General features: G+C 45.0%; 1 protein-coding gene across 7 annotated transcripts in view; it reads left to right on the forward strand.

Annotated features, from left to right (window-relative positions):
- Positions 1 to 25,097, forward strand: part of LDB2 (LIM domain binding 2) — a 383,161-nt gene that overhangs the window by 348,742 nt on the left and 9,322 nt on the right. For all 7 annotated transcript variants that reach the window (XM_030314157.2, XM_030314152.1, XM_030314154.1 and 4 more), the window contains exon 6: positions 23,733 to 23,856. In XM_030314157.2, coding sequence (XP_030170017.1) covers positions 23,733 to 23,856 — 124 coding nt within the window. The remainder of the gene's footprint in view (positions 1 to 23,732; positions 23,857 to 25,097) is intronic.

Genomic DNA, 25,097 nt, shown 5'->3' on the forward strand with positions numbered 1-25,097 from the left:
TATCACCCAGTCTTGAAGGCAGGGATCAGGTCTGCTTTGTTTTCTGCATCTGGAACCGAACCTGTCGCACAGAATGTGGACCCTCAAAATATAGTTGTTACATGAGTTCATTAATTAATTACAGAATATAAGGAGAGCCTGTGGCCTCTGCCATGTTCAAGAGCCCAAACACTAGTAAAAGCGCCAAAGTTGCTAATTAAGGCGGCCTGAGAAGACAAGACTTAACAACGATGGGAAGAGATGGCCAGGGTCATCAGTCAGGTCTGCTGGCCCCTAAATCCCATCCATGCCTTTTATATTGCATCATATTATGAGGAGGGTCTCTCCCGCCTGTGAAAGTCGTTGGTTTGCCTTTGGTCATCCGACTGATTTTCTGTTTTGGAAACAGAAGTCATTTCTGCCTTCCCCTCACTCAAGTCCCAGCAGCTCACTCACCGGACCCCTCATCCCAGATGCATGGAAGGGTTTGTTGCAATGACTATGACTAAAGAAATCCTTGCTTTCTTTTAACCTGTCAAAAATGAGAGCCATGTGTCACTTGGGGAAGAGCTGAGACCGGCACGAGGCCCAAATCAGATTTGTCACCATTCTTTCTCATTTTCTCACATTCGTTAGTGTGTTATTTGGCTCTGGACTCCAGAATGGGGTGAGGTGTGCTGGTCCAAAGGCAGTTGCCTTCGCGTAAACACTCGAGACCAGTTCATTGACCTTGGGTCTGTGGCTGACCCGCTTCCATTTTTGCATATTATATCCTCAGGTGTATCAAGGATGACCTAGAAACATTTCAGCCACCAGTGGGCAGGTCTTCTTGTCCCGTAGAAAAGTCTACCAAATTTTGCCTGATTTAAAAAAACTTTACTAAACAACTCTTCGTCTCAAAGTGGGGGTGGTACACAAAGAAATTATGACATGTGTCTCTTCTTCATTGGGCATTATGTCCTGGTTTGATAAAATATTTGTGTTCACATTTTATAAACTGTTCTCCAAAACGGAAGTCCCTGAGCAAATAGCTTGGTGGCAAAATGTTAGGTTGAATCATATAAAATTACCACTCTTTGACTGTTAATTTACCTACAAAAATGGCAATTTTGATTTACCAAAACTCCAACCCAGTAAAGTGAGAAGTTTCGGAAATCCTGTATCCTCCTCTTGGGAATTGAGCTGAAAGTTCTGCCAAGTCCTGCAGTAAAGAAAAAGTTGCTTAATTTTAATTCACTCAGTATATTTTCCCCAACTCCTTCAACCTGGGATTTTCTTAATTGTCTTGCCTAACACTTTTAATATCTGCAAAATACATTATAGGAAATATTGATAATATACATTTTATGAAAGCGGGCTTCATTTCCTACCGATCTTTCCCCCAGTAATCCCAGACACCCCCCAAGTAGACAACAGCACCGTGTCCTTCTATACATCTGCACGTGACTTTCCCTCTGTTCTGCCTGCCAAATTCCTTTTCACACTCAGAACCTCATTCAGTGGATTTTCCTCTTTGGGGATTCCTTTCTGACCCTCACCCAGGAAAGACAACAACTCCCTTCTCTGAGCCAACGGATCCCTGCCGAGCCAGTGGTGATAATACCTCACTGGGGTTTCAACCAGTTGGTAAGACCCCAGCCAACATGCTCCCATTACCCTGGACCGATCATAACGTTCTAGTGAAGACCACTGCTGTCTTCTGAACATACTCACACATTGTAACCCAAGATGGGTAAGAAAGAATTATCACTCTGTGATTATTTATGTTTCTGTTTTCCACACCAAATCATAATTTAGTCTTTACTTGCCCATCTCCCTGCCTAGGCTGTGAGCTCTTCTGGGCTAAAGAACGGGCTTATGGAATGGGCATCTCCAGAAGCTCTCCTAATATCCACCTAATGTCTAGTAGATCCTTGGAAAACACTCTTTCTTTGATCCTTTGCTTGAATTTAATGTAAAGAGTGAGAAAACAGGGCCCCTGGGTGGCTTAGTCTGTTAAGTGTCGGACTTCGGCTCAGGTCATGATCTTGTGGTTCGTGAGTTTGAACCCCACGTCGGGCTCTGTGCTGAGCGTTCAGACCCTGGAGTCTGCTTTGGATTCTGTGTCTCCCCCTCTCTCCGCCCCTCCCCTCCTCATGCTCTGTCTCTGAGAAATAAGTAAACGTTACGAATTTTAAGGGGCGCCTGGGTGGCTCAGTTGGTGGGCATCCGACTTCAGCTCAGGTCATGATCTCACGATCCGTGGGTTCAAGCCCCACATTAGGCTCTGTGCTGACAGCTCGGAGCCCGGAGCCTGCTTCAGATTCTGTGTCTCCCTCTCTCTCTGACCCTCCCCTGCTCGTGCTCTGTCTCTTTTTCTCTCTCAAAAGTAAAGAATAAACATTAAAAAAAATTTTTCAAAGAGTAAGAAAACAATGAAATGCTAGATTCTGCTGGAGGAGGAACACTTGCAATGGCGGTCTGGAGCCCGGAGTTCTTGAGTCAATGGGAGGTTCAGGAAGGGTTTTATGGGGGAGGCAGTGCAGTGTGGGGCTAGGTGGGTAACCAGGGGGACTCTTCCAGACGTTTCATCGGAGTCTGTCCTCAGACAATCTGGGTCTAGCATCCTCCTTCTTCTCGGCATCTCAGTTGAGCTGTGCTCTTCCAAATTCACATTGGAAAATGAAAATACCCAATCCCATAGCATTTTTCATCTATCAAGTTGGCAATTATTTTTTTAAATGATAATACACCGTGTTGGGGAAGATACATGAAAAGGGATGCCCCTGTGGAATATAAATTAGCACAGCTATACGTTTCCATATTTTGTTTCCCCTACTCAGGACTAGCATGGGCCTTTAACAGAACCATTGATGATAAAACTTCCCTTCCCCCGATGCTTCCTAGGACTACAGACAAGAATTCCTGCAACGCCCAGCCCAGGGTGTTCAAGCAGGGGGGGTGGAGATGGTGGGGTGAGCCCACTGGGGTGAGACTCAGTTTCTAAGACCCTAACTGAGATCCTGGTCTCATCCACACGAAAGTATCATGATGTCCTGCGGGCCATAAGATGGAATCTGAAGTAGAATAAGCAATGCTAGGGCATCGGTCTTATTTTGCTACATAGAACATTTGGGAATGCAGCCAAATTCACTCAGGCTTGGGCTTTAAAACGGGTGTCATCCCCGAAGGCTTTGTGGACAGAACATTCCCTGTTATTTAGTGATCACCAGAGAGACATGAACTGTGCGGAGGCATCATTCTCTGCGTGTCGCCCCCCACCCCCGAGTTTAGGATCATTTACCTTGAAGGCTAAAATTAGAGCATTGGTGCTCAGCAAAAAGGCTCTGTTGGCGCAATTAATAATGCAGAGTCCTCGTGTGCTGTATGACATGAATTGTGTTGCTAATTATATTGTTATGAATGTGGTTTAGAGTATTATTAATGCAGGAAATATCAATACTTAAAAGCTTTGCTGGCAGCGAGATTTTTGCTTTAGCATGAGCTGGTCCGTAAGCATTAAATACTCTCTTGCTTAGAGGCATTAATCTGTACTCCCTTTGAATACATTTAATTAAAAATTTTGACTTCCTAGCGATTGTTGTTTTTATGTAACCCCAAAATGGAATTTTATTGGAGGTCAGGGCCTTTTATATAAGCACCCATCTGTCCAGCCAGGGTGATGTCCTTAGACAAGGCCTCTGTTGGTGTCCAGGAGATGGTGCTGGGGGCTGGCCTTCTCTGTGAGTCTTGCTCTCCAGGAAAACTTCCAACTTTATGGATAAGAACAAAACCACGTTCAGAATCAAAAGGAGGAGAACGCCACAGAAGATATGGTTTTGCTCCGTCTTTCATTGTCACTTTTTTAGTACGCTCTCTTGAGAGTGTATTTCAAACCACTTTGGAGCCCATTGACCTGGGTTCTAAAGTTTGCTGTTTCTTGAATGAGAAGACACTTTTACACACACGATATTGCTCTGTCCCCTCAGATTTGTGGGGTAGCCGCTATTATTTCCATTTTTACAGACATGAATGGTTTTATAACTTCAGAAGTGGCGTGTGGATGGGCTGGAGGGAGGGCACTGTGTTCTACAGCTTAAATACCTTATCTTACGTAAACCTCATAACCGTCTAAGACTCGACATCGTTACTGCATTTTGGTACCGCTGAGGCTTGAGGACGTGGAAATCTTACCAGGGTTACAGAGTTGCTAGACCCCAGCTGGGATTTGAACTTAGATCTGACTCCAAAGCTTAAGCCCCTTCCCGGCTTCTCATAGGGCCAAGTTGGTGACTCTTTGATCTAGGGTAACCAAATGTCCCATTTGGATGGGACTGAGAGCTTGCCTGGGAAGTGGGACTCCCACTTTTAAACTCTGGAACAATGCCAAGCAAATTGGATTGAGATAGTCACCCTAATTCCATCCCTAATTCCTCATTTTACTCCATCTCCCCAGATGACTAAAATCATGAGTTTATCCAAGAGAGTGGATTGGAGTCTATCGACTGGCTCCCTCTGTAGGAAGTGGCTGACGTCCAAAGGATGTCTAACTAACACACGGAGGGAGCGGTTTGTCACCGTGAGGGGCAGAACTCTCCCATAACAATCATGACCCAGAAAAGTCACACTAACTGGCCCGTGGACCGGCTACCACCAGATGCTAATCCCTGTGTCGGAGAAGATTTCCTCCAGCATTGGGTTTGGGGAAACGTAATAGTTATTGTTCAGTGCAAGGTGTCATGGAGACAAATAAACAGACCTGGTCTACAGGGTGATGGGGGCGGCGGGGGGGGGGGAAGCTATGTTTATCAAATGTTCACCACTGCAGATGATTTGCAGCCGATTTAAGAAGCCCTCCGTGTACACACCAAAGACTAGCAGGCTGTAAGACTTTACTAATAAAGTTGAAAATATGCTAGTATTCATATAGCTGGCACTAAGAAATAGGAAATAAATGCCTGGAAGTTTGTCAGCTTATTAATCATTCCTTTGTAAGCGGTGTTTTTACTTTCATTGCTGCAACATCGAATCACAGTTCATTGGCTAGAGGCCAAGCTAGCTTTTGCGTTGGCATATTACCCCGCACCGTGGTTCGGTGCTTCTTGTCCACTTATTATGCTGCAGACTTCCTACAATTTAGTCTAAAAATAGCATCAGTTCTGTGAAAAACACAGAAAAAAAAGCATTTCTGCTTTAGCCATGGTAGAGAAACATGGAAGGGTGTGTGTGTGTGTGTGTGTGTGTGTGTGTGTGCGTGCTCCCGGAGGAAAAAATCATGATGCCTGAAATCTATCATTTTTTATTCTCCCGAAACCTTCTTTTTTGGCATACTGAAAATTAAAAGAAAAAAAAAAAGGAAAAGGAAAAGTGGAGAGAGAAAGATAAAAACAGAAGCAGATTTTCCCCCCAGAACCCTAGCTATGCATAATCTCTGTTTATTTTTAGTGAACAAAATGATCCTGCCAAGCTAGAATGAATCCCCAGAAGAGCCTTTTATTAGAGCCTTTTCTTCTCCCTAAATGAAAACTGTGTTGCACTCATATTATGTCCTATTCTGCTTTCCTTCATCAGTTTGAACTGCAAAGTGGCCATGGAAAAATGATTGATTGGCATATTTCCTTATATGACGACTTACAAAATTACATCCTCTTTGGGTGCTTTTGGACAGAAAATTCCTAGATAAAAAGATTTCCGGTAGTAAGGTTTTCCGAACCCCCATCCCTGGTTGGAATGTCTGTCTGCCTATTAGCCATGCCAGCACTCAAGCATTGGATGATACAGTGATGATTTCCCTAAATCCATGATTTATTTTGGACCCTGAAGAACTCGAACAAGACAAATAGCATTTGAGAAGCCATGTGAACCTGAGGGGGCTGCCAAGGACACAGGTGAAGAGGGACAGGGGATGCATTTCATAATCAAAACGAAGAGCGGCAAGAGTGATAAGGTCTCAATGCTGCACAAACAGAAAAAGTGAACAGTTTGCATATCAGACGTATCAGGTGTTTGGAGTTGACGCAGAACTTCTGAATAATGTGTTGTTTGCCTTTTGGAGAAATTAAGAGGAAGGAAATGTCATTCTGCAGCTTCGCACAAGATAGCGAAGAAAGATGGCAGACTGGGAAATTGTCATTTCCTAGGCTGCTTCCGAAAGATACCGCTGGGAGCCAAGGGTTACAGGGAGGTAATGGAGGAACCGGGCAGCCGAGAGCCAGCGTGAGAAACAAGAACTTGGCAGGATGCCTTTTGATCAGCCTTGGTTTCAAAACCATGTGCCAAACGAAGAGGTAGCAGCTTTGCAATAGTCGAGGGTCGTGGAAAGAATGTGGCCTTTGGGATAATTCATTTCTTCGGGTGATGTTAATTGAGCACCTGCTATTTGTTGAGCACCTTTCTGGATATAGGATTTAAAGAAGTTATGCTCACATCTGGCTCCGTTAACGTCTAGCTGCGGGTCTGGGGACAAAGCACTTAGCTTCTCTAAAACTCTGATGGTAGCCTCTGGAAATGGGGATAATCAGTCCTAATCCACTTTTGGTTAAGATAAAATGAGATAAATTTTATCTCAGATTACTCATCTGCAAAATGAAGACAGTAATACCTAAGCTAAAATGAAGATAGTAATACCTAAGCTATTGGGAAATTTAAATGGGGTCGCAGCGACTGGTCGTGTGCCAGACCCCCCAAAATAGTAGATGGCCTTTTTTAGGATTTTTTGGCAGTGGCTCAGGTGAACAGAATTCAAGAACAAACTTTGAGAGCATTTCTGGGGGAAAAATGGGAACTTGTCACATTGGGAAGTTCTCCAGGCTTTAATCGTGCTTTAATCATGCGAAAAATGATGTTCCCCAACCTGTCTGTGTTCACACCAAATGAATATGTGCTTTTAACCAAAATGATCTGACACTTCCTCAGGACGTAGGGTATTAGGCTCTGCCTCAGATCATGAGGGTCGTGGAGATACCACTTGCATGGTACCCCTGGGGAATTTATTTCTCCTAGGGGCCAAACTGAGATTTGCCCATACATGACAGCAGAGCAACACAGAAAGTTCTGGATGCCATGAGAGAATCTCAGGTTGCAAGAATTTTCCAAGAAGGCGGAAACCAGACTCAAAAGAAAATGTCCTATTTGTTAAGGAGAACACCTTACCAAGTGTCACAGTGTGATGGAAAGCACAGACCCTGAGCAAGAAGAGAAAAGAACCACAGTTCCCCGGCTGACCGCAACACAACAGTGTGAGACCAGGCAGAATTTCTTGAACCCTATGAAGTTTCGTCTCCACGGCTGTAAAAACGGCTAAGAGATTTCCAGCTTTCAAAAGCCTGTCATTTTAGGAGCTTCGTGCTATCTGCTTACTGATTTATAAATAATTTGAGACTCTGTGACTGCATCCAAATGTGGTAGCCTAGTATGAACTTGTAGTTAGGTTTTGTGATTTCTTGCTGGAAGGCCCCCGTGGTAGTTCTGCTAATTGGTCCCACCAGCTCCCCTGAAGATGCTCACCCCAAGCTCCTCACTGTTCTCAGAGGGCCTGAGGAACACATTCTTTCTCACGTCGAAGGGCCAAAGAGGGCAAGGTCAGGCAGATGTCTCCCATAAAACTCTCTTCAACACACAGACACACACACACACACACACACACACACACACGAAAAGAGTGGGAGCTGAAGCCCCAGCAGGCTAGATCAATTTAATGGCTAGAACAGGAGCAGATTTTCAATCACTGTATACAGATCTTCTGTCAAGGGTCCAGAGATGTTCTCGGAGCACAGAAGTGAAAGGAAAACAATTAGACAAGCACATGAAGAAAGATAAGGAAGGGAAGCTTCCAGTGTGCAGAACTGTAGATAGATGAAGGAAAAAATAAAAACAGGAACTATAATCTGTGATCCCTTTTGAGACTTTTAATACCCGCTGTGGGAAAATAAGCACAGGGAAATTAGAGGCGATGCATCTTCAAGTTTTCACGTAACTCCAGAAGAAAAGTGGCAAAGGGACAGGAGCCTCGGTGCCTTCTCAGTGCTGAGAAGGAAGGAACAAGCACCCGCTTCTACCTGCGGCCTGGCCTCATCAGTCTTTTTACACTGAAATATGTGCATTGAGACTTAGAGGACATTTCATTCATTCATTCATTCATTCAGTATCAATTCATTTTTATGATTGCCTACTCAGTGCCAATTTCTGGTGATGTAAAGGTGGGCAACTCCACCAGAATCCCAGTTTTGTTAGGGAAGCAGCTTGTTATAATGCTGGGTGATAGAGACGTGTTCGTAAGCATGGGCTTAAAGGTAAGAGAGGGAGTAACTGGTTGGTTTGGGGGCTAAGGCAAGGAAGCCAAAGCTAAGGAGTCCCTGAAAGCTCTGTGACTTTGGGCCAGTAACCCACCCTCTCTGGTCTCCCATTCCTCATCTGTATGTGTGTGTAGTTGACATGCTAGAAGATGAGGGGAGAAAACCCACGGGCATGAATACCACATGCCCGCCATGTTTCGGGGTAGTGAGTGACAGATTAGCAGGCTGCTACAAAAAGTTTTATAATCACAGTTCTCTTCCCTCTTGTAACTTTTTCGAGCAAACCTTCACGTGTTTGAAGAGTTGAAATCTGGCTTCCTCACGTCCTGGTTTAGACTCTGCTGCTCAGAATTAACTGGAGTAGACGGTGGACGTGACGCTCTTTCCTGAGTTTTCTTAACACTTGAGTTCTGGAGTCAAATCCAGCTTTGTGCATAATGTCTTTGCCTCCAGGAAGTCCCCGCACACGTGTCCTTTCCCCATCCTTACAGATCTCCCTACATGCTTCGGATTTCTCTTGAAGAACCACTTCTTTCCTCTTAAAATCTTCCCCTTTCCTACCACACATGTCCCTATACCTTTCTGCGGGTGGCCCAGTACTGAGTTATACCAGTTAAAGGGCCTGCTGCCCTCCCAGCCCCACGGTGCTTGATAACCTACCTCTGTGCTAGGTCCAGGGCAATGCAAAAGTGGATTAGACCTTGTCCTCAAGTCGCTTACAGTCAGCATCTCTCCATTCTCCAGAGACCCCAAACATCAGCATTCCCTTGCCCCAAGCCCTCCAATGTCTTCCCATCCCACTCAGACCAAAGGCCAACATCCTCCTGATGACCTTCATGATTCAACACCTCACAACCTCTCTGGACTCCTTTTCTCTCCTGTTCTCATTCTCACCATGGCTGCCATATTTCTCTCCTAGATGTTTCTCAAAGCTCCCAGGCCTTTGCCCTTTCTGTTCCCTCTACTCAGAATGCTGTTCCTTCTGCCTGAAGTGTTTTTTCCCCCAAAAAAACCCTCTCTTCCTAGTTTCCTCTGAGATTAAGATTGCCAGATAAAATAGAGGATTCCCAGGTGAATTTAAATATCAGATAAATAATGAATAAATTACTATTCTATTTCTTATTATAATAAATTATTCTTTATTAGCTGAAATTCAAATGTAACAGGGCACCCTCTATTTTTATTTGCCAAATATGATAACCTCACCAGAGATCTTTACTCTGATGTCACTTTCTGGGTGATTGTAATAGTTTTCTATTGCTGCCGGGACAAATTACAGATTTATTGTCTTATGGTAGATTAGAAATCTTGGCATGGGTCTCACCGTGTTAAACTCAAGGTGCTGGCAGGCCTGTGTTCCCTTTCTGGAGGCTCTAGGGTAGAATCTCTTTCCTTGCCTTGTCCAGTTTCTAGAGGCCACCCGCACGCCTTGGCTCTTGACCCCCTTCTGTCCTCAAAGCCCCAAGGTCACCTCAGGTCCTTCTCATACTGACTCTCCTTTCTGACTCTCCTTTCTGATCCCCTCTTCCACTTTTTTTTAAGTTTATTTATTTTTGAGAGAGAGAGAGAGAGAGAGAAGGCACATGTGTGCATAAGAGCAGGGGAGGGGCAGAGAGAGAATGCCAAACAGGCTCCACACACTGTCAGGGCAGAGCCCAATGTGGGGCTCGATCCTATGACTATGAGATCAAGACCGGAGTTGAAACTAAGAGTCGGACCCTTCACTGACTGAGGTACCAGGTGCCCCCTTTTCTGCTTTTAGATGCTCTTGTGATTATATTGGACCCACCTGAATAATCCAGACTAATCACTCCCTCCCCAGATCAGCTGATGGGCGACTTTAATTCCCTTTGCCAGTAACCTAACATATTCCCAGACTCCAGGGATTAGGGCCCGGACACCTCTGCCGAGCCACCCCTCCAAGCAGTGACTTTAGCCAGAGTACCCAGATTCTAAACCCTCCCAACTCTCACATGTCCTACCTCCTTTCCCTGCTTGCTTTTGCTCTTTGATACTTGTCACTGACATATATCACGTGCTTGTTTCTTTATCTGTCTCCTTCCCTGGAATGTTGTTACGTAAGAGCAGTGATTTTCTTTATTTCTGTTTACCGCAATCTGAGCATCTGGACCAAACAGGGGGCACCTAGTACAAGTTCAATAAATATGTGTTGAATGAGTGAACGAATGAATGCATCCCAATCTCCGCCAACCCCATTTTCATACGGCGTCGCCGATGTCTGCATGAACCCTGCTTTTCGCCAACCTCACCTCTGTTCCTGGGTGGGGACAAGGCTGCTTATATAGGCTCCACAGGTGCACCGTGATCGCGGCCGGCGGGAGCAACCGAGCGGCTGAACGCTGCATTGCTGAACAATTGCTCCTTCCTTTGAGTCGGAGCGGAGCTGGAGGGCCGTTGCCTGGCAGAAACTCCCAAGAAGGCAGGCAGGCATTCAAAACACAGCCATGCGCTGGGTGCTCAGGGCCAAGAAGTCCCTATCCCCACATTGCCCTAAACGGTGGCCATGGGGATGCTGGCCCGCACCCCAGAGCACAATGCTGTCTTTAACAGTCTTGTGGGTATTTGTACCAGGGCGGGAGGCAGGCATCACCACACAGTTAATGTTCAGGAGGGATTATAACTGCACGAACAAGATAGCCCTGTTCCTTGGAAACTGTCACTGACGGCTCCCAAGGACCGTATCCAGATTCCCCTGCTCGCAGTATGAGGATTATTAGGCCCCATTTATAAATGCTAGTGTTTAAATGTTACCTCGTTGTAAGTGCACGGTCTCTTAGTTCCTTGGGAGAAATAACCAGCACGCTACAGATGCTCCCCATTTCCGGTGAGGACCGGCGCGGACCAGCGCGAAGGCCCCCAGCGCTGTGATCAACGGCACTCAGCCTGGGGGGGCGGTCTCCACCGCTGGAGCCTCCGAGCCGCCAATATTTGCCTTCGGGGATATTTGGTGCTTTTGTGTAGCCAAACACATCAAAAGAGTGGTGATGCTTTTCTCATGCTTAGGAAACGTGGGTGAAAGAGAAACAGTCCGATATGCACCATATTGCAGCGTCCACGCTGATGGCACCGGTGGGGCCACGTCATGCGCGGAATGCCCTCGCCTGTATCAGCTGCACCTCTCAGCTCTGCTGTGGCCGGAAACTGAGGCCCTGACAAACCTGACCCCTGCCTGGCCACTGTCGCTGGCTCCCTGATTCCATCATGGAATCCAATCATTCCAAGGATTCCGTTCCAGTCGTTCCCCGTCTCCAACACCGTGTCCTCTCTTGCAGTCACATCTGCCTTCCCCCTGCTGAAGATGTCCCCCCAACTTTTGTCCCGGCTGCCTCTTCTTTCGCCTGGCCGACGCTTCAGTCATGTTTTTAGGTCTCAACTTAGATATCAGTTCTTCCTGGCAACTTTTCCTGACAGCCCTCATCCTTCTCCTTTATAGTAGCCAATCCATTTGGAAGTCTCATTTATCACCTGTCTCCCTTCTGGACGGAGGCTTCCAGGGAGGGATTGTGCCGTGTTCACCGCTACATCCCTGCTACCCAAGTTACCACAATTACAACGTGCGTGAAGAGCTGACCTGTTTGCGGATGTCTAATCACCTTTTTTGGGTTTGTTCTCCATCCGGTCATATTCATGTATTCAAGCATGCATTCATTCCACACACATTAGATCCATTGCTTGGTGCGAGATAATATTGAATGAATGAATGAATGAATGAATGAATGAAAGAAACAGGACACAACCCAGCTTTCCAGTTCTTTACCATCTAGTGGGAAACTGGAAGTTTTATGTGTCAGCTTAGCTAGGCCATTGTCTTAGTTTGCTCAGTCTGCCTTAAAAAAATACCATATGGGAATGCAAGCTGGTGCAGCCGCTCTGGGAAACAGTATGGAGGTTCCTCAAAAACCTAAAAATAGAACTACTCTACGACCAGCAATTGCACTACTAGGTGTTTATGCAAGGGATATAGGTGTGCTCTTTCGAAGGGGCACATGCACCCCCATGTTTATAGCAGCACTATCAACAATAGCCAAAGTATGGAAAGAGTCCAAATGTCCATTGATGGATGAATGGATAAAGAAGATGTGGTATACATGTACAATGGAGTATTATTCGGCAATCAAGAGGAATGAAATCTTGCCATTTGCAACTACGTGGATGGAACCGGAGGGTATTATGCTAAGCGAAATTAGTCAGAGAAAGACAAATATCATATGACTTCACTCATATGAGGACTTTAAGACACAAAAACAAATGAACACAAGGGAAGGGAAGCAAAAATAATATAAAAACAGGGAGGGGGACAAAACATAAGAGACTCTTAAATATGGAGAACAAATAGAGCATTACTAGAGGCGTTGTGGGAGGGGGGATGGGCTAAATGGGGAAGGGGCATTAAGGAATCTACTCCTGAAATCATTGTTGTACTATACACTAACTAATTTGGATGTAAATTAAAAAAATAAAATTAAAAAAAAACAACAACACAGACTGGGTGCCTTAAGCAAGAGAAGTCTGTTTTCTCATAATTCCGGACACCGTCAAGTCCAAAATCATGGTCAACTCTGACCACAGGCTCCAATCTGGTGAGAGCTCTCTTTTTGGTTTGCAGATGGCCACCTTCTTGTTGCGTTCCTGCTTAGTCTTTCCTCAGCATGTGCACACGGAGAAAGAGCTCTCCGGTGTCTCTTCCTCTTCTTACAAGGCCACCGGTCTGTCAGATGACAGTCTTATTTAGCCTTAATTGCCCCCTAAAAGCCCTCTCTCCAAATACAGTCATATTGGTGGTTAGGCTTCAACATATAAATTTGAGGGGCCAAATTCAGTTGATAGCAGCTATAGTGCCAGTTATTTAATCAAATGCTAATCTTTTGCTATGAAGATATTGTGTAGGTGTGTTTATCATCTATAACTAGCTGACTTGAAGTAAAATAGATTTACTGTTGGGTGAGCTTTGTTGACAAAGTTGAAGGTTTTAAATTTTTTTTTTTTTTTTTTACCGTTTATTTATTTTTGAGACAGAGAGAGACAGAGCATGAACAGGGGAGGGTCAGAGAGAGGGAGACACAGAATCTGAAACAGGCTCCAGGCTCTGAGCAGTCAACACAGAACCTGATGCGGGACTTGACTCACGGACCGCGAGATCATGACCTGAGCCGAAGTCGGCCGCTTAACCGACTGAGCCACCCAGGCGCCCCCGAAGTTGAAGGTTTTAAAAGCAAAACTGGGGTTTCCTGGAGAAGAGGGAAATCTGCCTCTAGACTGAAGCACTGATTCCTGCCTGAGTTTCCAGCCCATGGAAACTGGATTTGAGACTTGCTGCCCCCCTACAATCATGGGAAAGCCAATCCCTTAAAATACACACATACAAGCATGCACTTCCTATTGGTTCTATTTCTCTAGAGAACCCTGACTAATACAGTCATGGGCAATAAAGAGACAGTGTCTGCAGGAGGCCCCTTCATAATCCTGAGCCACTGGTATTCATTTTCACTATCTGACTCATCCAAAGGCACACCATTGGGTCAATAAGAATTTTTAAAATTTCCCTGAAATTTACTCCGAGCCCTACAAGTGACAGACAGAACTCCTTAAATGTTTGTTAATCATTGTAGAGTATTTCCAAGCAGAGTTTTTCTCTTTCCTTTGAAACATTCCAGGACCATGCTGTAGAACTTAGAGATGCTGGCAGAACACCTGGAGAGGGTATCTGAGGCAATGGCCCAGTGGTCAGGACAAGGTATTTATAGGAAACGCAAATTGACTAAACATTTGAGATGTCCCTTGTTTCACCAGAGTCTAATGTTTAGGCTGGGTGCATACATTCACATATACATAGGGCAAGAAACATCTGTAAATTTTTAACAAGTATGTCTTGACAAGTTTCAAAATGTCTTCCAGAAAGCCCCTGGCCCCCAGCTTGGTTATACCCCATCATAATAAACACGCACAGAGCACATTCCATATGCTAGGAATAGGACCCAGGTAAGTACTTTAAGTGGATGGATTTTCTTGTTTTTCCTAACAACCCAGTTAGTTGAGTACTATGGTTATCCCAACTTTCCTGATGGGGAGCCTGAAACACCAAGAGACTGAATAATTCATCCACGGCCATTCAGTTATTAAATAGCTGGAATCTGAACCCAAGCTGAATTTGCACGCTTAACCCCACTACACGTGATGCCTCCTTACACCCAAAGTCCTTCATCTTTTATATATTACCTAATTTCTTACAAACCACAATGTCAATCAGAGTCTATCCAGTAATTACCAAGTAATTTCATAGAGGAAATTTAATATGGTGAATTATGCACAAAGGTGTTGGAGCTGGAAAAGCCACCAGAAGATGAGACAACCCCAAGAGTAGCAACTGCCACTCCAGGGGACAAAGGCAAGAGGTGTTACTGCCTGCCACCTGATAGAAGCTATAGGACCTCCGGTGACAGCTGTGGGAGAGGCCGTCTGAACCAGAGAAGACAAGAAATACCCTTCCTTCTTTCTTTGCCCATGTAGTAGATCGAACGGTATCTCCCCAAAATTCACGTTCACCTGGAACCTCATGGTGTGTCCTTACTGGGAAATCTAATGGCCACTGTCCTCATCAGAAGAGGAGCAGACACGGGGGCATAGAGGAAAGGGCCACATGAGGACGGAGGCAGAGACTGGAGTGGTGTAGCTATAAGACAGGAAACACCAGGAGCTGGGGGAGGCAAGGGAGAATTCTACCCTAGAGCCTTTGGAGGGAGTGTTGCCCTTCCAACACCTTGGTTTCAGACTCCCAGCCTCCAGAACTGACAGAAAATACATTTCTGTTGGCTAAAGCCACCAGTTTGTGGCACTTCGTGACGGCTGCCCTAGGAAACTAACCCAACCCACTTCCCTCCATTCTCCCTGGTGCCTCCAGCCGGCCCAACCTCACGTGAAGCCTGTTGGCAAAAGATCTGGTAAATAGTGTGCAGGGGTCTGTCCTCATCAATACAGAGCTGGAAGGAAGGGGCACTATGGAAGAGGGTGCCCATACCAAATGACATGGTGGGAAAATCAAGTCCATAGGATCAGAAGGATAGAGAATGTACTTCCAGGGCCTTGAACCTTCTGTTCCTTGACCTGACAGGTACAGCAGAAACGCTGAGTGTGGCTAGTCTGTTGGGGCCTCCGAGCTCCGCGTTTTTCTGGTGGGGGTGGTGAGAAAAGCAGCCAGAGGTCGCTCACAGGAGTCCTCTCTGGTGGCCTCAAAATTGAGATCAAGGCATAGATACTGAGATGTGCGTGGCTGGCCTGCTTGCTCTGGAAGGAGGATGGCTCCTGAGGTGGCAGCTGCTGCTGGGGAAAGTCACCTCCCCCGGGCCACCACCCACCTCCTCTCCCAGAGCAGAAGAGGCTGCCTTCTCCAGGGCTGGATGTGATAACTTTCCCCGCAATCAATTTGCAAAACAGTTGAGAAAAGGCAAAGGCTCCCCTGGTTGAATCTTCAGATAAAAAAAGAGAGAGAGAGAATGTTTTGAATTTGACAACCAATCTACCTTTAATCCTATCAGGAAATAAACCCAAATCATAATCTGATGTTTTAGAATTGCCTAGCTTCTAAGGGAAAGCATTTCCTTCTCTCTTGTTTTTCATCCTCTGAGGCACAGTGGGTTTTACTCATGTGGATGTCTGTTACTCATTCTTATCTGCTTCTAGGTGTGATTATCTGTTTATTTTGCTTTGGTTTTTTTTTTTTGTTTCGTTTTGTTTTTCTTTTAGATTCTCTGTATCTTTCTATTGTTTTAATGTAAAATATCTTTCTGTGATATGTCTCTTAATTAAGAGATACTCCTTCACCTTAGATAAGAGTTTGTTTCTTAATCACCCCACACTCTGATATCTTTTTAATTCAAATTTAGCCAGAGGAGCAAGTTACTGGAGGAGGGGAAGCAGGGGCAAAAAAAAAACTCTGGTTTGTGGATTCGAACATTTTGTATTTATCACTGAATTCTAAAAATGGGTTTTTATCAGAGACATCAGCCGCTAAAATGCAATGTAATTGTAATTAACACCCCTTGGAATATTATATCTAGTGACCCCCTAAGTCTCAAGGAGACCAAATGATTTACTCCCCAGCAGCTAACCAATCACATCACACGTTGATCTGGCTCAGAGGAGCCATTGATGCCACTGGTATTTATCCTAATACCAATTTCCATCCTTTGAGTACTGGCCTTGTGCCAGCCTTTGCATTAGATATTTAAATACCTTATTTCAAACTGTCAAAGATAAGTATCATTATCCCCATTTTACAGATGAGGTAACAGATTCAAAGAGGCTAAATTCTTGGCCCAGAACATAGTAGTAAACGGCACACTTGGGGGTTTGAACCCACATGAATCTGGTTCCAAAGCCTGCACCCCTCGTGTATGACCTACCTCTCTGTATAGAGGTCAATACCGTGTACAGGGAGCCATATAAAGGCAATGAGAGCCTGTGTGTGTGTGTGTGTGTGTGTGTGTGTGTATGCATGCGCGCACGCAAGTTTTAAGGAAGAGGACTTTTCTTAAGTTTATTTACTTATTTTGAGAGAGAGAGAGAGAGAGAGAGCATGCACAAGTGGGGCAGAGAGAGAGGAAGAGAGAGAGAAAATACCGAGCAGGCTCCACACTGTCATCACAGAGCTTGACCTCACAAACTGCATGATCATGACCTGACCTGCACATAAGAGCCAGCCGCTGAACTGACTGAGCCACCCAGGCACCTCACAATGAGAGAGCCTTTGAACTTGGTATCTTAGTAGCGATTTAAGCCACTCATATGTAGAAAGGTAGACAACAGAACAGTTTGTTGTTAAGAACACATCATTGGAATCAGGCAGACTTGACCAGGAACCTCTTCTCTGCCCTTCGAATAGCTGTAAAACCTTGGGTACGTTATAGGAATCACACTCTTTACTATCAGCTCTAGGTGACTTAATGGCTTTGAGTCTGAGTTTCCTCACCTGTGAAAGTGGGCCAGTAGCTGGTGAGGGTTAATGATCTAATATACGTCAGGTACGTACTCCAGGGACAGGCATAGGTTAGATACTCCACCGTGATTATTAAGTTACGACTCAGCAAATATTTGAGTATGCCTAATACTGTGTTAAATAGAAGGGAGAGAAAAGTGAAATATGGCTTGCTATATAGATAAGCAGATGAAACAAGTCCACAAGAAAGGAATATTCCCAATGCAAATATAAACACGAGGACGTACCTAGATTCGTAATAAGTGCTATAGAAGCAGAAGTCCCTTGTGGGCGGGGATGGTCAAAGACAGATGTGGGCTTTGAGCTGGACCTTGGAGGACATTAATGGTCATATTGGTATGACTCAAATGTGGTTTTCAGGCCAGGACCAGACTGTAAACTCAAGGAAGCTTGCTCTGGAATATAAATCAACTGCATTGTTGAACACATTGTTTAGTTCATCTTTTTTTTTTTTTTTTTTTTTTTTGACATAAGATTTTCTCAGTGAAGGAGGCAGTGAACTGAATTACACTGTGCCTCAAGCTGCTTATCCTGTCACGGAAACACAACAAAGAGTTTGTAGACCACCTACTTTGAGCAGCACCGGTTTAGAAGAGAGGTCAGCAATCTTTCTGTGAAAGGCCAGAGAGTAAATATTTTCAGGTTTGCGGACTATATGAATGCTGTCACAACGATTCAATTCTGGTGTCACTTCACAAAAGCAGCTACCAACGTTGCGTAAGCATGGCCATATTCCGCCTACAGACTGTAGCTTGCCAACCTCTGGTTAAAAGGACTGGGAATGAGGGGAGGTCTTCTAGGTGGTCTTCTAGGTCTTCTAGGTGGGAATGAGGGGAGGTCTTCACAACATGAAGAAAGGCCTGAGCTGGCATTGAAAGAGTAACCTTGGGCAAACCTATATACCAAGACTACGTGGCTCAGGCTCAGAGGATGTCATCCATCATCCAGAAAAGAGTGGATCAGAATGTTGGCAGTAGACGGGACCTAGGTTTGGGAGTTAGCCAACTGCCAGCCCCAGGGCGTTAGCTTTCTCCTCGCCAGAGCCGCCTCTGACGAGCATCACCTATTTCTGGGACTGGCTTTGGGCAGGGAGTTGAACAAGAAGAACAAGGAGAATCAAATGTCTCCGGGAGAACCGTCTGATGAAAACAAAGCAAAACACAATACTGTCTACATTTGCTCGGCCCTTTGTTACTGTGACCAGTCCCAGGACTAGCTGAGATCTTCCTACCTGGTCTGGACATGTAGTAATTGAGTACATGCATGTGCATTTGTGCAAAGCCTTCTGTATAGAGGAGGCAATTGGTTGTTTATCAAATGGACAAATTCATCACCTCTAAGCCCCCGGGACGATGCCTGATTTGTCTGCTATTAGCAAATGACTCCTTGCTATAAATCTGGCCAAGCTGTTTATTATCCATCCACGCATCCATCCATCCACCCATCTATCCATCCTTTCATCCATCTATCCTTTTACTCACCCAGCAAGTCACTGTTGTAGCTACAGGCATTGATTCCATACCCAAGGGTCAGTGCTGGGGCCAAAATCCCAGAACATGAAGTCAGAAGCATAAGGAGATCAAGCCTAGCTTAAAATTCTCACTAAATCTGCAAAAAGGTGTCCTTGCAGCTTTGCTGGGGTGGGCGATAGCTTTCTTTGGGATCCTAGCTGGACCTGGCGGGGGCTGAATGTTCAGGGTCTTCGTACTCAAAATGAGATCTCAAGCCTTGCTGACTCCTGCCCCCTTCCACAGTGTTCTAGAATTCCTCCTGGTACCCCCCCCCCCAAACACCACCACTGGAGGAAACCAAACTAAATGAGAGTCCTGCACGCAAGGTGCTACAGAAGTTGCAGAAATGCTGTCTGGGACCTTCCTCTTCAGGCAAAGGGACCCAACCACTAAGACCTTTGCAGCAGGTCCAAGTTTGCATATGAAATTGTGCCTCTAAATCAAAGGACTCTGTTACTATGCTTAGCTCCATTAACATGCAGTTGACTCATGTGTGTGTATGTGTGTGCGCGCGTGTGCGTGCGTGGGGTGGAGCAAAAGGCACGTGTACCGTAGCCTGGTTTACACTTATGACACACAGGGAACTCTTTCCCTAGAGTCTATGGTTGGGAGTATAAGAGGGTTCATAAACCTCCAGATATTTTGTACAAAATTCAAGAGGCAGGCTGCCTAGCCTGCACCAGCTTCTCAGGGGGGTCCAAGACCCCAGGGACAGCGGGAATCTTGGCTCCAGAAGGAACTGGCCAGTGGCTGCGGGAACCCGCTCCCCCAGCTGTCTTCCTGATCTCGTTTCATAACGCCCCAGGCCTTGGCTGTGGCCCGAAGGCACTGGCTTGCTGCGTGAGAAGGCAGGCTCTTGTCTGAGTTAGTTCCGCCACCTACAGCATGCAGCCCAGCAAAGCCAGCGCACCTCCACAGCAGGCTCGCTTGTTTGCACACAGGAATCCAGGGGAAGGCTGCCTCTCCAGCCTGGGAACCCTCCCCTGGAAGGCAAAAACATGGCTTCGGGGATTCCTGATTAGTATTCAGAGATAGGAATTCCTTTGGGGTGGGTTGCCGAGATGGGAAAGTATTTTTACATTAAAGGGGGAGGGATCAATCCTGAGGATTAGCACCTGAAAAAAAAGTGCTTCCCCAAAGCCCAGAGAGGAAAAGAAAGGAAGGCACCACAAAAAGAAGTAGATGATGAGCTCCCAGGTTCTCAGGATAAAGGCAACTCTCCTGTGTGCCAGCATGTATCCTGCCCAGGGCCCCTCTGGGTCCACAAAGGTCACTTTGGCCATCTGACTTGTCATGTAACGAAAATACTTGCTTCACGGAGATGTGATTCCTGGAGATGCCTGACGTGGAAACTCGAGGAGTTTCCTGAAATCATTCCAAAGGGGGCTGAAGCCTCCCTGAGGGCAGAGATCCTATTATCCTCATTATGTCCCCAGCGCCAAAGCAAGAGTGCCTGACACTTAGAAGAAAGCGCAGTAAATGCTTGTGGATGTAAAGTAATAGAAATGTCATCTGTTTGACTGTCTGTGCTGTACTTGTTAACACGTAATTGTAATATCTACTGTTTGTTGACCTCTGATGTGTCAGACATATTACCTCAAATTCTCACAACAACACACAAGATGGGTATTGTTTTGCAGGTGAGACGGAGCCCCGGCACTCTTCAGGGACTCCCCCAAGGGTGCATACCTAGTGCGGAATTAAAATCCATACCTAGACCTCTCGCCATTTCTCAAGAACGGGGAACGGGCCAAAAGGAAACGGCCTGAAAACTTAACGTTGTGGGGTTTTTTAATTAAAAAAATGTTTTCCCAGCCCTTAGAACTTCCCTGAAAGCTTTTCCTTTCTCACTCACCTAGCTTAGTAATAGATGCAAACATCTTCCGACCCTGTCTGCATCTCGCAGTGGTCCTCCTTTGATGGATAATCCGCCCTTATCTCTGTTTGTAGAGATGACCATGGAATCCTTTACTCTGGTCTGCTGAACATCAGCCATTGGGGGAGACCCGCGGCCGTCTATGGCTTGCACGTACTTTGATTTCCAGCGAGGAATTCTTTTTTTTTTTTTTTAATTTTTTTTTTCAACGTTTTTATTTATTTTGGGACAGAGAGAGACAGAGCATGAACGGGGAGGGGCAGAGAGAAGGGGAGACACAGAATCGGAAACAGGCTCCAGGCTCCGAGCCATCAGCCCAGAGCCTGACGCGGGGCTCGAACTCACGGACCGCGAGATCGCGACCTGGCTGAAGTTGGACGCTCAACCAACTGCGCCACCCAGGCGCCCCTTCCAGTGAGGAATTCTTAATGGAGTAATGTCCACATCGAGTCTTCACGGTGTGGGAATGTGGAGCTCATTGCACAGGAATCTCCCCTCTTTCATGGGGTCTTCCTCACTAACACTTTACGTTTCAGGGAGGACTCCAAATAAGCAAGAAGATAGACAAGATTGAAGATGTACCATCACGCATCCAGATCTCATTACTTGACAGCCTGATCCACTAGGGTTGAGTGGCTTTGTCTCTTTGGCTGACACATGTCATTTAGGCTTTGAAGTCTTCCTCTCTTCTTCCTGAGAAACTGCAATGGGAAAGAGATTACAGTTGTCCTTTCAACGGAGTTAGCGGTTTGGGTCAAGTTTAGATCATTGTTAGGTAAAAAGAGCAGACGATGTTTTCTAGATGAAGGTAATCTTGATTATCATGCTTAGGCTTGAGAAGAGAGGAGCAGCGTGGGCAAGTGGGGTTAAGTGAGAAGAGAGTGGAATTCAAGCTGGAAACCACAGGGAATTTGCACATGTCTTGCTGTTTATTTATTTATTTATTTTTTATATATATATATATTGTCTTGCTGTTTATATGTATCTTTTCTAAAGCCTAGCACATATGTAGGGCAGCAGACTTCGGGAGTATGTATCAGAATATGACAGGGGCATGCTTTTCCAAAAGGCAGATTCAGGACCCCAGCTCCAGACCCAGTGAAACAGAAGGGGAAAAACCTGGAAATCTGCCTTTTTTTAATCTTTATTTATTTTTTTTTATTTAAAAAAAAATTTTTTTTTTCAACGTTTATTTTTGGGACAGAGAGAGACAGAGCATGAACGGGGGAGGGGCAGAGAGAGAGGGAGACACAGAATCGGAAACAGGCTCCAGGCTCTGAGCCATCAGCCCAGAGCCTGACGCGGGGCTCGAACTCACAGACCGCGAGATCGTGACCTGGCTGAAGTCGGACGCTTAACCGACTGTGCCACCCAGGCGCCCCTTAATGTTTATTTATTTTTGATAGAGAGAGAGAGACAGAGCACAAATGGGGAAGGGGAAGAAAGGGAGAGGGAGGGAGACACAGAATCCGAAGCAGGCTCCAGGCTCTGAGCTGTCAGCACAGAGCCCCACGCAGGGCTCAAACCCACAAACCTCGAGATCGTGACCTGAGCGGAAGTCAGACATTTAACTGACTTAAGCCACGTAGGTGCCCCTAGAAGCCTGCATTTTTAATTATCAACTCATTTGGTTCCGATGGAAGTGTTACCTAGACCATACTTTCAGGAACATTGGCATGGAAAAAATCCTCCGGTCTTTCTAAAGACACCTTAAATGCATCCATTCACTTGAGCCAAACCTAGGGACAGAGATAAAAGGCACAGTCTCAGCATTCAAAGAGTTCAAGGTCAAGTGGAAGAAAGACTAGAAGCAGATAGTTGCAAAGCATGGATGAGTACATTCGTGAAGCAGAAAGGGCTGGGTGCATGGAGAGAACCACAGAGAGGCACCCAATTCAGCCTGCGTAGGGAGATGCAAAACCTAGAGATGAAGGCAAAGGTGTAACAGGAGCAGTGACCTTGTCGCAAGGACGAGTGGGCATTATTGGCCAAGAAGAGGGGAGGGGAGAATTCCAGGTGAGAGGGAAACCAGTGGATAAAAGCCAACGTGTCTGCTGAGTAATGACAGAAGGGAAGTGGGTAGTCGGAGCGATGGGCCGAGGAAGGAGGAGATTGCACATCTGCCTTTCATAATGAACTAGTGTTTTTCCACATGGGAGGGTGCATTGCCAATATCTGTGTGGTTGTAATTGCAACAGTACTGGATGCATCATTCCAGGTTGTGGTCTTTGTCTTCTTCGATACGGCACTCTCCATGTGGCAGTATTCTGGTGAGCTTCCGACGGGAGAAGGAATTCAGAAAAGTTCAAGGCAATCCTAAATGGATTTCCGTTCTCGTTTCATTCATGAATCTTTGTCATCAGATGTCTTGGACCGAAGTAAATCTGAAAAATCTAACCGAAGGAGGGAAGAAAGCAACAGTGTGCAGCGCCACAGAAAAAGCCCCCACGCTGAACTAATGTGGGCATATGTTACTGACATTATCATCATGTGTAAAATACAAACGAGCACATGGATAAAAATAAAATAGTGTTCATCACGGGCCTTGATAAGAATGAGGATCAAAAAAGTACTTGCAGTCGCCACTCTGTTCTCCAGAGTTTAAAAGATGGCTTTCACTGCCACGTAATCTACATAAACTAGCATTGTAACTCACAGTGTGTGGTTATACAAACAGGAACAACAGCAGAAACCAGAGGAGAAATCAGAGCCTGCTGTGCTCCACGGAAGAGAGCTTTTTTTTCTTTAACCAGAAAGGATCATTTGAATTCAGAATAGAGCTACATACATCCACCCAAGAGTTTGTACGGAATGTGTCCTTGGATATGCACACGCGTGCGTGTGTGCGGGTATAAATCACATTCAGCTATAATATGGTAGTATAAATAATAGTAAATGAAGTGGGCATTATCAGGTATTGGTAGTATTTCTTTTCCTCCAAACTTGCACAGAGAAAATCAAAAGCAGGAGAAAAAGAGAAGTACCTTTCAGCTTTCTAATTGTTTGCAGCTGTTGACATTACTTACTGCAAATAATATCATCAAGTAGCGAAACGCCAACGTCTTTGAACTTCTTTGCAGTTGTGTGTAATACTGGAGCCAATGCAGGAGCTGATGTCGAGACATAAAACCTACAACCTCAGTCCACGAGACTGCCTGAAGACCTGCTTGTTTCAGAAGTGGCAGCGAATGGTAGCACCACCAGGTACGACCTCGTTCTTCCCTCCCATTCTAAAAATGCGTCTTCTGAGGGAGGCCTCTTTTGGGGATAAGATGATGTGAGAAGGAAAAGTAGCTCGTTATGGACATTTAGACTGGGGGACATCTAATGTGTAAAATAAAAACATCCTTAGGAGTCATCTGCAATCTCACTTGGGACCTGAGACCCACAAAAGTCAACTGATTTATTCAATGTTACCAAGGTCACTGGCAAAGCTGAAATCAGAACCAGGGTTTCCTGTCTCCCAGTCTAGTCTTTGTTCCACTGGACAAGACTGATGGCTTCTCACAGTCTGTTGTTATTTTGCTTGGTTTTTTGTTTGTTTGTTTGCTTAAGAATCATAGAAATTATAGGAACGAAAGGGAGGAAGGGAGGATGGAAGGGCAAAAGGAAAGAAAGAAAAAAATAAATAAATTGGTTCATTTTTAAAGATAGATCTAATATCAAAGGGTACTCTGATCATGAAGAGAATACATAAAAGATTCCATTTTCCTCACTTCCTTAGAAGGCAGTTTAGATACTATAGTCTCCTGCTGAGGTTCTGAAATTACTGCTTCCAGTTATCATTAATTGTCATTCTATCTAATACATTTTTACTCCCAGGCGTGTGTCGAGCCTCATTGATCATAAAAGCAAAACGTATCCATTCGCTAAAAATTATTTTTATAAAGAGTAATTATTAACACGAAGCACATAGCTTTCTGAATCACAAAATATAATGGTCACCTTCCACTGGTAATTGGCGAGGCATTTTATATAAAATGAAGATAGACTTAGCCAAGTACATATTTAGACATCTGAGAAAATGGGCATTATTTTACATAGAATAGTTACATCCCCCTCTTAGAGGAATTTTAGACATTTAGAGCATTATTTTTCAAACACATTAAATGTGCTTAAATTATATTCTCTTTCAATATCAATAGGGCTTTATGAGAAAAAATAGTTCACTCAATAAATGCTTTGAGAACCTGTATTTTCCTTCATATGCATATATAATTTATATATTACTTATTAATTAAAACATTCATTCAATAGTTATTTATTGAGCCCCTCCTAGGTGCCAGGCACTGTTCTAGTCACTAGAGGTACAGCCCTGAATGAAACAGAAATCCCAGCCCTCACGGACCTTCCATTCTTTTGCCGAATCCTCATTATAACCTTATGAGGTACTTATTATTTCCTATTTAAATATACAGGGCCTGAAATTTATTTTTTTTAATGTT

The sequence above is a fragment of the Lynx canadensis genome, chromosome B1, assembly GCF_007474595.2.
Source record: "Lynx canadensis isolate LIC74 chromosome B1, mLynCan4.pri.v2, whole genome shotgun sequence".
Classification (NCBI taxonomy): domain Eukaryota; kingdom Metazoa; phylum Chordata; class Mammalia; order Carnivora; family Felidae; genus Lynx; species Lynx canadensis.